At 37.3% G+C, this 12752-nt stretch overlaps 1 protein-coding gene across 1 annotated transcript; it reads right to left on the bottom strand.

Annotated features, from left to right (window-relative positions):
* Nucleotides 1-460: 460 nt before the first annotated feature.
* On the bottom strand, nt 461-2621 carry LOC107813569 (protein SPEAR3-like). The gene is made up of 5 exons (XM_016638848.2): nt 2284-2621; nt 2047-2139; nt 1369-1436; nt 937-1009; nt 461-834 (listed from the first exon to the last, which is right to left on the bottom strand). The coding sequence occupies exons 1-5, from the start codon at nt 2485-2487 to the stop codon at nt 718-720; spliced, it is 555 nt and encodes a 184-aa protein (XP_016494334.1). The 5' UTR covers nt 2488-2621; the 3' UTR covers nt 461-717.
* Nucleotides 2622-12752: the final 10131 nt, after the last annotated feature.

The raw sequence follows: 12752 nt of genomic DNA, 5'->3' as shown, positions 1-12752 counted from the left end.
CATTCATGGCTTGTCGTTGCATATTCAAAAATGGCTTATTTATTGTCGTTTAAGAGGGGTTTCATCCTAGGATCTTGTTTCTCTAGGTATGGCTATAAATAGTAGGTTGAACAGCCATTATAACACATAAAATTCTTGGCAAAACTTATGCTATATTCCATTCTCAAGCTCAATAAAATATCTTTATTTGCTCTTTACATTGTTTTTATTTCTGTCCCCGGAGGCATTTCTCTCGGAGTCAAGCTTGTCATTTTCTTTGATTTTAACCGCTAAGTCTTATTTTTAATCTTGTTTATTTATCATTTTTGGATCAAATCAGTTCGCTTGTCTATAAACCAAGTAACAAATTGAATTGTACTGTTTTACGGCTAAACATTCATATAAAAGGATATAAGAAAAATCGTTAGATGTTTGCTATATATATATATATATATATATATATACACACACCCTAATGAAATTTCATCCATGTCATAAAATTCTCCCCTTAAGTGGAACAGTAGCACACAGGCAGCGGCATGTTTTGTCATTCTTTGACGAAAAGTCAACTCCCTTCAATTTTTCCAGAAGAGACTAACAAATTTCCATTAATTGCTTAAACTTGTGCATCTATGCAAAGGCCAAGGCAAAATGGCGCTCTAATCTTGAAAGTTACTCCATAAGCTAATAATAATAAATGCGAATAGATACACTGGGTTGCCGAAGAACTTTATACGATCAAAGTGAAAGCCTCAGCTCCAAATCTAATTCTTGGCTGCCATTTAATTCAGAATTTTGACTACTTGAGCCAATTGAGTCACTTCTGTCCTTCTTTCTCCTCTTCTCTAGTGAGTCCTGTAGTTTATTGCCCCAAAATTTTGAATCAATCAATTATGACATAAGAACTTGCAAATTCCAATAGACGTTATTAGTTTGTTGAGGAATGTAACAAATTACCTCTACTTGTAGGTTAAGCAGACATCTAGTCATGTTTGGCTGAGGCTCATAAACTGTACCAGGATGCCAAGTACTGAGTTGATGCCAAATGTCAAAAGAAAAAACATTAGCCAAAGTGCACTAACATTTATGGAAATGTTTGAGGTAGAATCATTTATGTTGTTCACTGAAATTTTTCGTAATGAAATATTAATTATTTGTTTTCTTGAAAAATGAGTTTCTGAAAATATTTTTGTCTATGTTGTCTCAAAAAAAAAAAAAAACTAATGAAGAATGTTTGAGCATGTTTTCAATGATAAGCCTTCAATATATAAAACATTCACAAAGCTGGAAAAAATTACAAGTATCGGAAAACTCTTTGTTCTTTTGTACAAATCTTTTGGCAAAAGTTATCCGAACAGCAAATTCACTTTTATAGTGGAAATAAAATACCTAGCAGTAGAAGGTGGCTGGGAATCTCCATATCTAATATTTGCTCTTTCAATGTCACCCAATCCCATCTGAAATCACAGCAAGATTTGATACACCTCGCTATTTACAATGAGTATGAAAAGGAATCTCGTAAAAACAAACAACCCCAGAAAAACAAATGAGGGAGAAAATCTTGTAAGGGCACACATATTCCCAAAATAACACAAATATATCAGCACATGCATCAACTTTATATTTAAAATTAGAATCCAATTCATCAAACTATTAGACCTCAATGTTAGTTAAGTTATCCACTTTCGTAGAACATATCATCACCTGATCTTTCATCTTTGGAAGGGAAGGGATGATATTCAAATATGAAGAATATTCAAAAGACATTGTGTGTATCTAGTAATTAATAGACAACATCATTTGATGAATTAAAAAGTAACACATGGAAAATATATATAACTTTCTCCGAAAAAAGAGAGGAAGAAAACCAAGTCGAAATGATCTAGATCTCCACACAAAAAGGATACCTCAAGTGTGATTCAAGATAGCGTATAGTTGGGATATATGACCATGTGAACCCAAAACCTATGTGTATTTTCTATGTATATATATGTATCATGATTTCCCATAATATTGGAATTCTAAAGAAAGTTTAAGATGACAATAGAATAAGGGAAGAAACTCTACCATAATGCTTTGGTGGGCTGGAAAACCATAAGATGATGATGAGGATGATGAATAAGAAATTGATGAATATGGTGTTTGTCGTCTCATATCCACCTGTTGAGAAAGAAACAACAGGATTATTAAGTAGAGCCATGAATAGTGAAGATTCATATATAGCTGACCCTGACTTTTTTAGAATCGAGATTTAGTATTTGTTATTGTTTTAATTAGTGAAGTGTAAGAGGAGATCAGGTAAACCTGGTTGAGATTGGTGGCAAAAGGATTATAAGTGCAACCCATTTGACTATGCAATCTAATCTTCTCCAATTGAGCAACACCAAGACCTCTTTGTGGCAGTTTAGGTTTGTCTGAATTGCTCTTTTTACTCTTTCTTGATGATGATGATGATGAATATGATTTTTCATTCCCTAGGTTTGGCTCCCCAAAATAACCACTTCCCATCTCTCTCTTTAATTTCTTCCTTAGTTGACAAGTAGAAAAAGAAGAAATTGCTGTCAAAGGTTTGATTTAATTAGTTGGTGGTTTGAGATGAAGAAGCTCCTTTAATTTGGTGTAGAATGGAATGGTATCTGCAGAGAGAACTTCTTCTGTCAAAGGTTTGATTTAATTAGTGGTGGTTTGAGATGAAGAAGCTCCTTTGGTGTAGAGTATCTGCAGAGAGAAGAGATCTCCAAAAGGGGTTTTTAAGCTGTCAAATCTAGTAATATAATTATATTGCATCGCTGGATGCCTAGATCAGATTGTATTTATATTTATATGTGGATTTTATGTCCTGTACTCTCTTTGCTTTTTCCTAGCTATCTCTCATTTTTGTGAAATGGCCTCTATTATTTTTATTGTCCTAGTCATGGACTTGATGGTGATTATCCCTCTGATCATAAACTCATTAAATTTATAGCAATTATTTATACCAAATCATTTCTTCCCCTACGCGCTTCGTCCCACGTTTCTTCCCAACCACGAACCTCCTTCACCCCTTCACTTTTACCGTTATTAAGTTGTATTTTACATTTACCTTCTTAGTTTAGAAGAACTCATTATAGGTAGCAGATTTGAGTCGTGAAATTAATTACTAAGGTTTGTCTTACAGTATGATGCCTACAATATTGTCACGATTCGGATTTTTCACCCTCGAAATTGTGATGGCGCCTAACATTTCACTTGCTAGGCAAGCCAACAATAGAAATAGTTTTTAGCCATTTTTAACAATTCAAATTAAATAATAACCAAGAAACTGAATAAACTAATATAGAGTGAGTAAACCAAAATAACAGCGATATCTAGATACAATCTCAAAACTGGTGCCACAAGTACACGAGCGACTAGAGTACTACAAATAAAAGTCTGAATGAAAGCATAACTGTCTGAAATGAAATAAACAGCTAGAATAATGTAGAAGGGGACTTCAGGGCTGCGAACGCTGGGTAGCTGTACCTCAAGTCTCCGCAACGCACCGAATCCGAGTAATCTACTGACCGCAGCTAGGACCGACTCCAAAATCTGCGCAAGAAGTGCAGAGTATAGTATGAATAAAACTGACCCCATATACGATCTATAAGTGTCGAGCCTAACCTCGACGAAGTAGTAATAATAATAATAATAATAATAATAATAATAATAATAATAATAATAATAAAAATAATAATAATAATAATAATAATAATAATAATAATAATAATAATAATAATAATAATAATAATAATAATAATAATAATAATAATAATAATAATAATAATAATAATAATAATAATAATAATAATAATAATAATAATAATAGGAAAGGAAAACAAGAAATGACGGCAAAGCAGTAAACTAATGAAAACAAACTCAATCCTCGAAATCAGTGAATCTAGAAATATCAGTCCTCAGAATCTCATATGAAAATACTAAAAGCTAACACAATACAACAATGAGTACAACACACACAATCTATTGCGGCGCGCAACCCGATCCCACCGTACAAACACAATCCTCACTTATTTCACCATATCAATATCAAGAATCACATATAAAATCTGTTACGGCGCACAACCCGATCCCACCATATAATCAGAATCGATATCATAATCCTCCCTTATTTCACCATATAACTATCAAAATCACATATAAAATCTGTTGCGGTGCACAACCCGATCCCACCGTATCAATATCAAAATCCTCTCTTATTCCACCATATCACAACTGTTGCGGCGTGCAACCCGATCCATAAATAAATTCAATAATTGTAATCAATCAACAACTCAATTTACAAGAATCTCTATGATTAAAGAATATGAAGGCAAAGCAATAAAGGAACCCCGTACCAAATTAAGGAATGCTGTAATTAATACAAAGTAACAGACAAGCCAAATATATGACAGCTAAAGTGTACAAGTAAGACAATTAAGGCAAGTAGCAATTAATCATGCAATCATGGAAGAAACAAATATTTCAATACAAGAGTAAATAAATTACAAGTAACAAGCTAAGACATAGAAAGAAATTAAAGCATGTAACAATTAAGACATGGAATAGGATAATTAATGAAATACGAAAAAGCATGAAAATAATTAATTTGACGGAGTATATATACTCGACACCTCGCATATACGCTGTTACACACGTAATTCACATAACATATAGTTCAAGGGTGCCTTATTCCCTCAAATCAAGGATAGACCCAATACTTACCTCGCTCCGCAAACAAATCAAAGCTCAACATGGGTCTTTCCTCTAAAATACGCCTCAAAACCAATCAAATCTAATCAAAATCGGCTTAATATCAACAAACAATGCTAGGAAAATCAATTACAATACATAAAGTTAAGATCTTTACACTTCTCCCAAAACGTCAACAAAGGTCAACCTCGGGCCCGCTTGGTCAAAACCCGAGTGTCACGACCCAAATTCTCCCTCCGTGAAACGTCGTGACGGCACCTAGTCTCTACGACAAGGTAAGCCTAACACTTGCGGAAATGAAATAAAAAACATGAAAATTTAACAACTAACTGTAACAGATATTTTAATAAGCAATTGAGACGCCGCTCGGCATATACAATAATCAACTCTCGAAATATACATGACACTCCCAAGACTTGGAATACCGTAAGTCATAAGCTTCTACGAAGTTCTAACTGTTCTATACATTAGTGTCTATAGAAATAAGAGAAGAATCAACATAGGGGGATAAAAGGGGACTCAGAGGATTATGATGACCCAAAAGGTCATCTTATATTTTAGAACTCGAATCTGCGCTCTTAAGCCTTAAAAATCTCATTTTTACCCTCCTCGATTTGCGTGAACAGTCTGGGCAGGTTTTCGGAAAGCTTTTATGTTGAAAACTAATGAAAATAAAAAATTTTGCCTTAAAAGTTGATTTTAGTTGACTTCGGTCAACTTTTTTTTGTAAATGGGCATGGATCCATATTTTGACAGTCCCGGTGGGTCCGTATCGAATTATGGGACCTGGGCGTATCCCCGGAATCGAATTCGGAGGTCCCTAGCTCAAGTTATGAATTTTTGATGAAAATTAAAAGTCTGAAAATAAATTATTTTTAAGAATTGATTGATGTTTGGCATTGTAAGTACCGGATCCGTATTTTAGTTTCGGAGCCTGGTACAGGTTCATTATGATATTTAAGGCCTGTCTAAGAAATTTGGTGAGAAACAGAGTTGATTTGACGTGATTCGGACCTTCGGTTGAGAAAATAGTAATTTTAAAGTGTTCTTGAGAATTTCATTCGATTTGGTGCTAAATTCGGAACTCTAGGTGTTATTTTGGCGATTTGATCGCGCGAGCAGGTCCGTATGATATTTTTAGACTTGTGTGCATGTTTGATTGGAGCCCGGAGGGCTCGGGTGAGTTTCAGATAGGCTACGGGGTGATTTGCACTTAGAAAATTTGAGATTTTTGCTGCAGCAACTGTTCTGGTGTGCCCTTCTTCGCGTTCGCGTAGGTAGTGTCGCGAACGCGAAAGGTAAATTGGGGGCAGGGGAAATTTCTTCTTCGCGAACGCGAAGCGTTGGGGGTGGTACCCTTCGTGAACGCGATCTGTCTCACGCGAACGCAATCTGTCTCACGCGACCTAGGGGAGGGGGTCATGTTCTTCTACGCGAACGCGTCCACTGGGTCGCGAACGCGAAGGCTTGGGGGGAGCTGCCTTACGCAAACGCGTAGAAAGACTCGCGAATGCGAAGGCCTTAGGCCGTTGTGCATCGCGATCGCGACAGGCCTCTCGCGAACGCGATGAAGGCCTGTCCAGTGACTTAAAACAAACTCCAAACACGGGTTTAAGCCATTTCTTCAACATTTTTCAAGAACCAAACGGGTAGAGATGATTTTCAAGAGTCATTTTCTTCCCCAAAGTGTTGGTAAGTGATTCTAAACCATTTTCTTTCAATTATCCATTACATTTCTTGAATTATCAACCTAAAATCTAGAGTTTCATGGTATAATTAGGGGTTAGGGTAGAAACTAGGGATTTTAAAAATTTCAGGATTTAGACCCCAACTTGAGACTGGATTCCAAAACTAATTACATATTTGGGCTCGGGGGTGAATGGGTAAAAGAATTTTGGTCTGAACCTCGGGTTTTGACCAAGCGGGCCTGGGGTCGATTTTTTGACTTTTTGGAGGAAAATTTGAGAAATTTAATTTATGCAATATAATTAATTCCTTTAGCAATATTTGATATTATTGAGTCATTTTTGAATAGATACGAGTGGTTTGAAGGTGAATTACAAAGGAAAAGCTGTGATTGAGAATTAAGTGGCATTCGGAGCGAGGTAAGTATTGTGTCTAACCCTGACTTGAGGGAATTAGGAACCTTAGATTACTTGCTAAGTAAAATTCATGTGAGAGGCGTATATGTGAGATGACGAGTACTTATGCGCCGCCAATTTACCTGTTTTCCATGTTTCTCTGTTTTTCTTATATTGTCTCATTCCTATGCCAAATTGCTATATGTTATACTAGTGTTGTTCAATTTATCGTTCTTATCATGTTTACGAATTTTTTGGTGATAATTGAGTTTTTATTTCAAAGTTGAGATTGATATTATGGAACCAAATGTTGAAGTAAGGTTTGTACTTGTTATTCTATCTCCCTGTTGTTATTTATGCATTGCATTATGGTAAGGGAGAGTGTTAATGTACGAAGGGTGATGTCGTTCCATATTGTGAGTGTTAATGCACGAAGGGTGATGCCGTGCCATATTGTGAGTGTTAAAGCACGAAGTGTGATGCCGTGCCATGATATGAGAGTTAATGCACGAAGGGTGATGCTGTGTCGTTTCTATTAATTTTATGGTGAGATTGAGAGTAAAAGCACGAAGGGTGATGCCGTACATTTTTCCTTACTGTATTCACTATTCCTGTTGATTCATGGTATATTGACTGCTCTGGTGATCATTCTGTTGTAGTTCTTTATCTTGTATTCCCCTCAGTATGTTCCCCTCCTGACATTTCCTGTTTAGTTCTTCATTTCTGTTATTTGCATATACACTGTTAAATTGTACAGGTTGATTTGTAGGTGCCTTACCTTAGCCTCGTCACTACTTCGTCGAGGTTAGGCTCGACACTTACCAGTACATGGGGTCGGTTGTATTGATACTGCACTCTGCACTTTCTGTGCAGATTTTGATACCGGCTCGGGTTGATTGAGATTTTGCTATTGGTCCGCTGTCCGGAGACTCAAGGTAGATTTGTCGGCATTCACAGATCTTGAAGTTCCCGTCTATCTTTTTTGTTCTACTATTTCTTTCATTCAGACAGTTGTATTTCTTTCTGACTATTACTTGTTGCAAATTCTAGAATACTCGTGAATTGTGACTCCAGATCCAGGTGGTAGTAATTAATACAGTTTTATGATATTCGACACTTATTATATTTTATCTTAGTTAATTATTGTTATTTACTGAATGGAAATAAGAAAGTGGTTTAATGATTCTATAACGTTGGCTTTCCTAGCAAGTAAAATATTAGGTGCCATCACGGTCCCGTCGGTGGGAAATTTCGGGTCGTGACAAGGATATACACCACAACGGTACCCAGTAAGTGCCAAGCCTAACCTTGGTCGAGTAGTGACGAGGTCAGGTCAGGCCCACTGGTATATAATAAATAAGCAGGAGAATATAACAATATAATAAGAGACTGAAATTTAAATAAGGAGAACATAGCAAAGTAGCAATGCAAGTAATTAAGTGACAGGGGATCTCCCGAGATACCGTCTCGTAGTCCCAAAAGTAAATATGTAGGAAGAACTCCCGAGGTACCGCCTCGTAGTCTCAAAGTAAATGTGTAGGGGGATCTCCCGGGATACCGTCCCGTAGTCCAAAAAGTAAATATGCAGGGGGATCTCCATACCGTCCCGTAGTTCCAAAAGTAAATATGCAGGGGGATCTCCCGGGATACCATCCCATAGTCCCAAAAGTAAATATGCAGGGGGATCTCCTGGGATACCGTCCCGTAGTCCCAAAGTAAATACACAGCCCAATCAATTACAAACGACAAGTACGGTAAGAGAAATCTACAGTCTAGACTAAGTACAAGTCGGGAAAGAAGCAGGAATTCAATAGGCATCCTGCAAAGAGTTCAATTAAGCAAATAAGGCACGTAGACATGTTATTCTAAGCTAACAAGGTAACTTCTCATGTTAGTATATTCAATTAAGGTGGAAACAAGGAATTTCTAAGTAAAAATATCAGGTTTTTCAACAAATAGCCAGTGTACGCACTCGTCACCTCGCGTACACGGCGCTCACATAGTAAAATCAGTACCAAATCCTAAGGGGATTTCCCCCACACAAGGTTAGGCAAGCCATTTACCTCAAACCAAGCTCAATCAATCAGTAAAAATGCTCTTTCCACGAATATATAACTCTGAATGGCCCAAATCTAGCCAAAATTAATTACAAACCATAAATACAACTATAAGAATTAATCTAATTAATGAAATCAAAGCTAAAGCAAGAAATTGAAAAATCGCCCTAAATATCTGCCCCGGGCCCACATCTCCGAATCGAGTAAAAGTCACCAAATATGAACACTCATTCACTCGCAAGTTCACTCGTACCAAAATTATCCAAATCCGATGTCAAAATCCCAATCAAAACCCAAAAAACTTAGTTGAAGAACTTCTTCCCATTTTTCCCAATTTTCAACCCAAATCCGAAATTTAATGATGAAATTAATGATAGTTCAATGGGACATAACCAAAATCAAGTGTAGAATCATTACCCAATCGATGTATCTGAAAATCCCCCAAAATCTCGTCCAAATCCGAGCTCCCAAACTCATGTTTTGATAAAAATGGCCAGACCCTCATTTTTGAAATGTTTAATACTGCCCAGTGATTCCTTAATCGCGATCACGGAAATAGCCTCGCTATCGCGAAGAACAACTTTGCTGCCCCAGAAATTAACTCTACGCGAACGCGTAAAACACCACGCGAATGCGATGCTCTGACTCTTATACTTATGCGATCGCGAACAACTCTACGCGTTCGCGGCGAGCAAAGTGTGTGGCCCAGCTTTGGTCCACTTAACCCCACGCGAACGCGACCTTGTCTCTGCGTTCGCGAAGCACCACCTCACTTCACTACGCGTTCGTATGCCCCTGTCTGCGAACGCGAAGAATAATTTAATCCTCTCGCCCAGCTAGCTTACGCGATCGCGTATAAGGAAACCAGAACTCAGACACCAGAAAAATTCAGCAACCTTCTAAGTCCAAAAATCGATCAGTTGGGCATCCGAAACTCACCCGAGGCCCCCGGGACCTCAACCAAACATACCAACCAATCCTAAAATACCATACGAACTTAGTTGAGTCCTCAACTCACATCAAACAATGCTAAAATATAAATCACCCTCCAATTCAAACTTAATGAACTTGAAACTTCAATTTCCACAACTGATGTTGAAACCTATCAAACCACGTCCGATTGACCTCAAATTTTGCACACAAGTCGTATTCAATATTACGGACCTACTCCAACTTCCGGAATCGGAATCCGACCTCTGTATCAAAACTTCACTACCGGTCCAAATCTCCAAAACTTTGACTTTCGCCATTTCAAGCCTAAATGAGCTATAGACCTCTAAAACACGATCTGCACATGCCCCTAAGTCCAAAATAACCTAACGGAGCTAACGAAACCGACAGAACTCCATTCCGGAGTCGTTTTCACACAGTTCTGACTACGGTCCAAATCCTAAGGTTTAAACCTACATTTAGGGACTACGTGTCCCAAAACACTCCAAAAACAAAAATGAAACCTCCCGGCAAGTAACAATAGCAAAAATATATATGGGAGAAGCAGTTAATAGGGGATCAAGGCTATAACTCTCAAAACGACCGACCGGATCGTTACACCAAGTTTTGGACTAAAACCCAATTACCCATTCACCCCCCTGAGCCCGATTATGTGATTAGTTTCGAAATCTGACCTCAATTTGAGGTCTAAATCTAAATTTTATAAAAATCTCCAATTCTACCTAAATCCCTAATTTTCTACCATGAAAGAGCATAAATTAAGGTTAGAAATCAATGGATATGGATGGAAATGAAAGAAAACGAGTTAAAGTATACTAACCTACGAAGTGGGGATGAAATTGCTCTTCAAAATTGCCTTTAGGCCTAGCTCTAATGTGAAGATGGTGAAAAAATGGGTTAAATCCTGATTTTTAGAAGTTTTAAAGTCTGGGCGTCAGGTGTCCTTTGCGTTCGCGAAGAGCACTAGCCAAAAGGCCATTGCGATCAACTCTTCGTGTTCGCGAAGGCTTAGCCCCCCGCCTTCGCGTTCGCAAGCCAACGCCCACGTTCGCGTATAGTCACATGCCCAGCTCTTTTAGAACCCTACAAAGCTTCCCATTCGCGGAGGAACAATCGTGTTCGCGATGGGCAAGCCCTTCTCCACTTCGCATTCGCGCTCAGTACCTCGTGTTCGCGAAGAGTAACTCCGCCCCCATCCCGGTTTTCCCTTCGCGATCGCGAGAGTAGCTTCATGACCGCGAAGCACAAAACACCAGACACCAGATATCAGCAAAAATAGCAAATGCCTAAGTCCAAAAATCACTCCATAGCCTATCCGAAATTCACTCGATCCCAAAATTAAACATGCACACAAGTGTAATAACATCATAAGAACTTGCTCGTGCGATCACAATACCAAAATAACCCCTAGAACTATAATCGGACATCAAAATGTATAAAAGTTTTAAAAAAAACTCAAGAACATGCAATTTTACAACCGGGCGTCCGAATCATGTCAAATCAATGCTGTTTTGCAGCAAATTTTGCAGACAAGTCATAAATAGTGAAATGAACCTATTCCATGTTTCGAAATCGAAATCCAAGCTCGGTAGCAACAAAGTCAACCTACGGTCAAACTTAGAAATTCTTTTAGCCTTCAATTTATTAGTTTTCAACAAATTACGTTAAATCAAGTTAGGGGCTTCCGAATTCGATTTCGGGAATACGCCCAAGTCCCAAATTACGATACGGACCCACTGGACCGTCCAAATACTGATCCGGGTCTGTTTACACAAAACGTTAACCGTAGTCAACTCAAATAGTTTTAAGGTAAAATTTTATATTTTCTTCAATTTTGACATAAATAATTTTCGAAAAAAGACACGAACTGCGCACGTAAATCGAAAAATACTAAACGGAGCTATTCGAGGTCTCGAAATACAGAAATGAAGGCAAAAACTCAAAGTGACCTATCGGGTTATCACAAATATAGTCTTGAGGTACGATGAGAGGTGGAACCAGAATTCCAACCTTATGGGTTCTAGATTTTGGGACCATGACTTCAAGTGTTAATGACTGAGTTCTAGATTTATAGCTTGTTTGGCCAAGCTGCAAAAATTAGTTTATTTTGAGAAGTGCTTTTTTTTAAAAGTACTTTTGGTGGGAAGCAGTTTGTATTTGGTTAATTTACTTAAAAAGCACTTCTGAGCAGCAATTAGTGTTTGACCAAACTTTTAAAAACTGCTTCTAAGTGTATTTTTCTCAAAACACCAAATACACCGTTTGAGCAAAAGCTACTGGGTTCGGCCGAACCCGTAGGATGGCTTATGCCTCCGCCACTGGGTACGATCTTTTTCCGAACCCTGTTGAATGCAGAATACTTCGTGCATTGGACTGACCTTTTTTTTTTCTTTGTTTCACGAAGAAAAAAATTAATAACTCTATTTCTTGAATACCAATTATGTGTTAGAATTTTTTTAAAATTCAATTTTAAGTTTTCTTTCTTTTCTTCATCATGTGTATATTGATTTTCTCATCTAGAGTTAGTTCAAATATGCTTCAAATTTGGAGAAAATATCTCAATGGCGTGCTCCATACTCTAATAATTTTCCATTATAATGGTAACTAATAATTCTGCTTTTTGATAAAAATTGGAATAAAATTAATGAACTGGTCATGTTGAACGTGAGATGCAAATGCTATTTAGTTTGTCAATGATCATGTTTGATTTTCATTACTGAAGATTTTCTTCCATCTACGTAGATTGCCTGTTATGTCATCAATGCAGTTATCGACATGATTTCTAGTATAAATTTCCACCCTTTAAAGTAATGGAGTAATAACCAAACTAAAGAAAAAAGATATAGGAATACAGAACTGTCAGACTATATAAAAATTAATTATCGATCCTTGAAATCTTTATTAGCTACTTCATAGGGATTGTCTTCTTGGATAAATGAACTTCTTCACCTTATAAGCA

This window comes from Nicotiana tabacum, chromosome 9, assembly GCF_000715075.1.
Source record: "Nicotiana tabacum cultivar K326 chromosome 9, ASM71507v2, whole genome shotgun sequence".
Classification (NCBI taxonomy): Eukaryota; Viridiplantae; Streptophyta; class Magnoliopsida; order Solanales; family Solanaceae; genus Nicotiana; species Nicotiana tabacum.
This window is presented reverse-complemented; position numbering and strand designations above follow the sequence as displayed.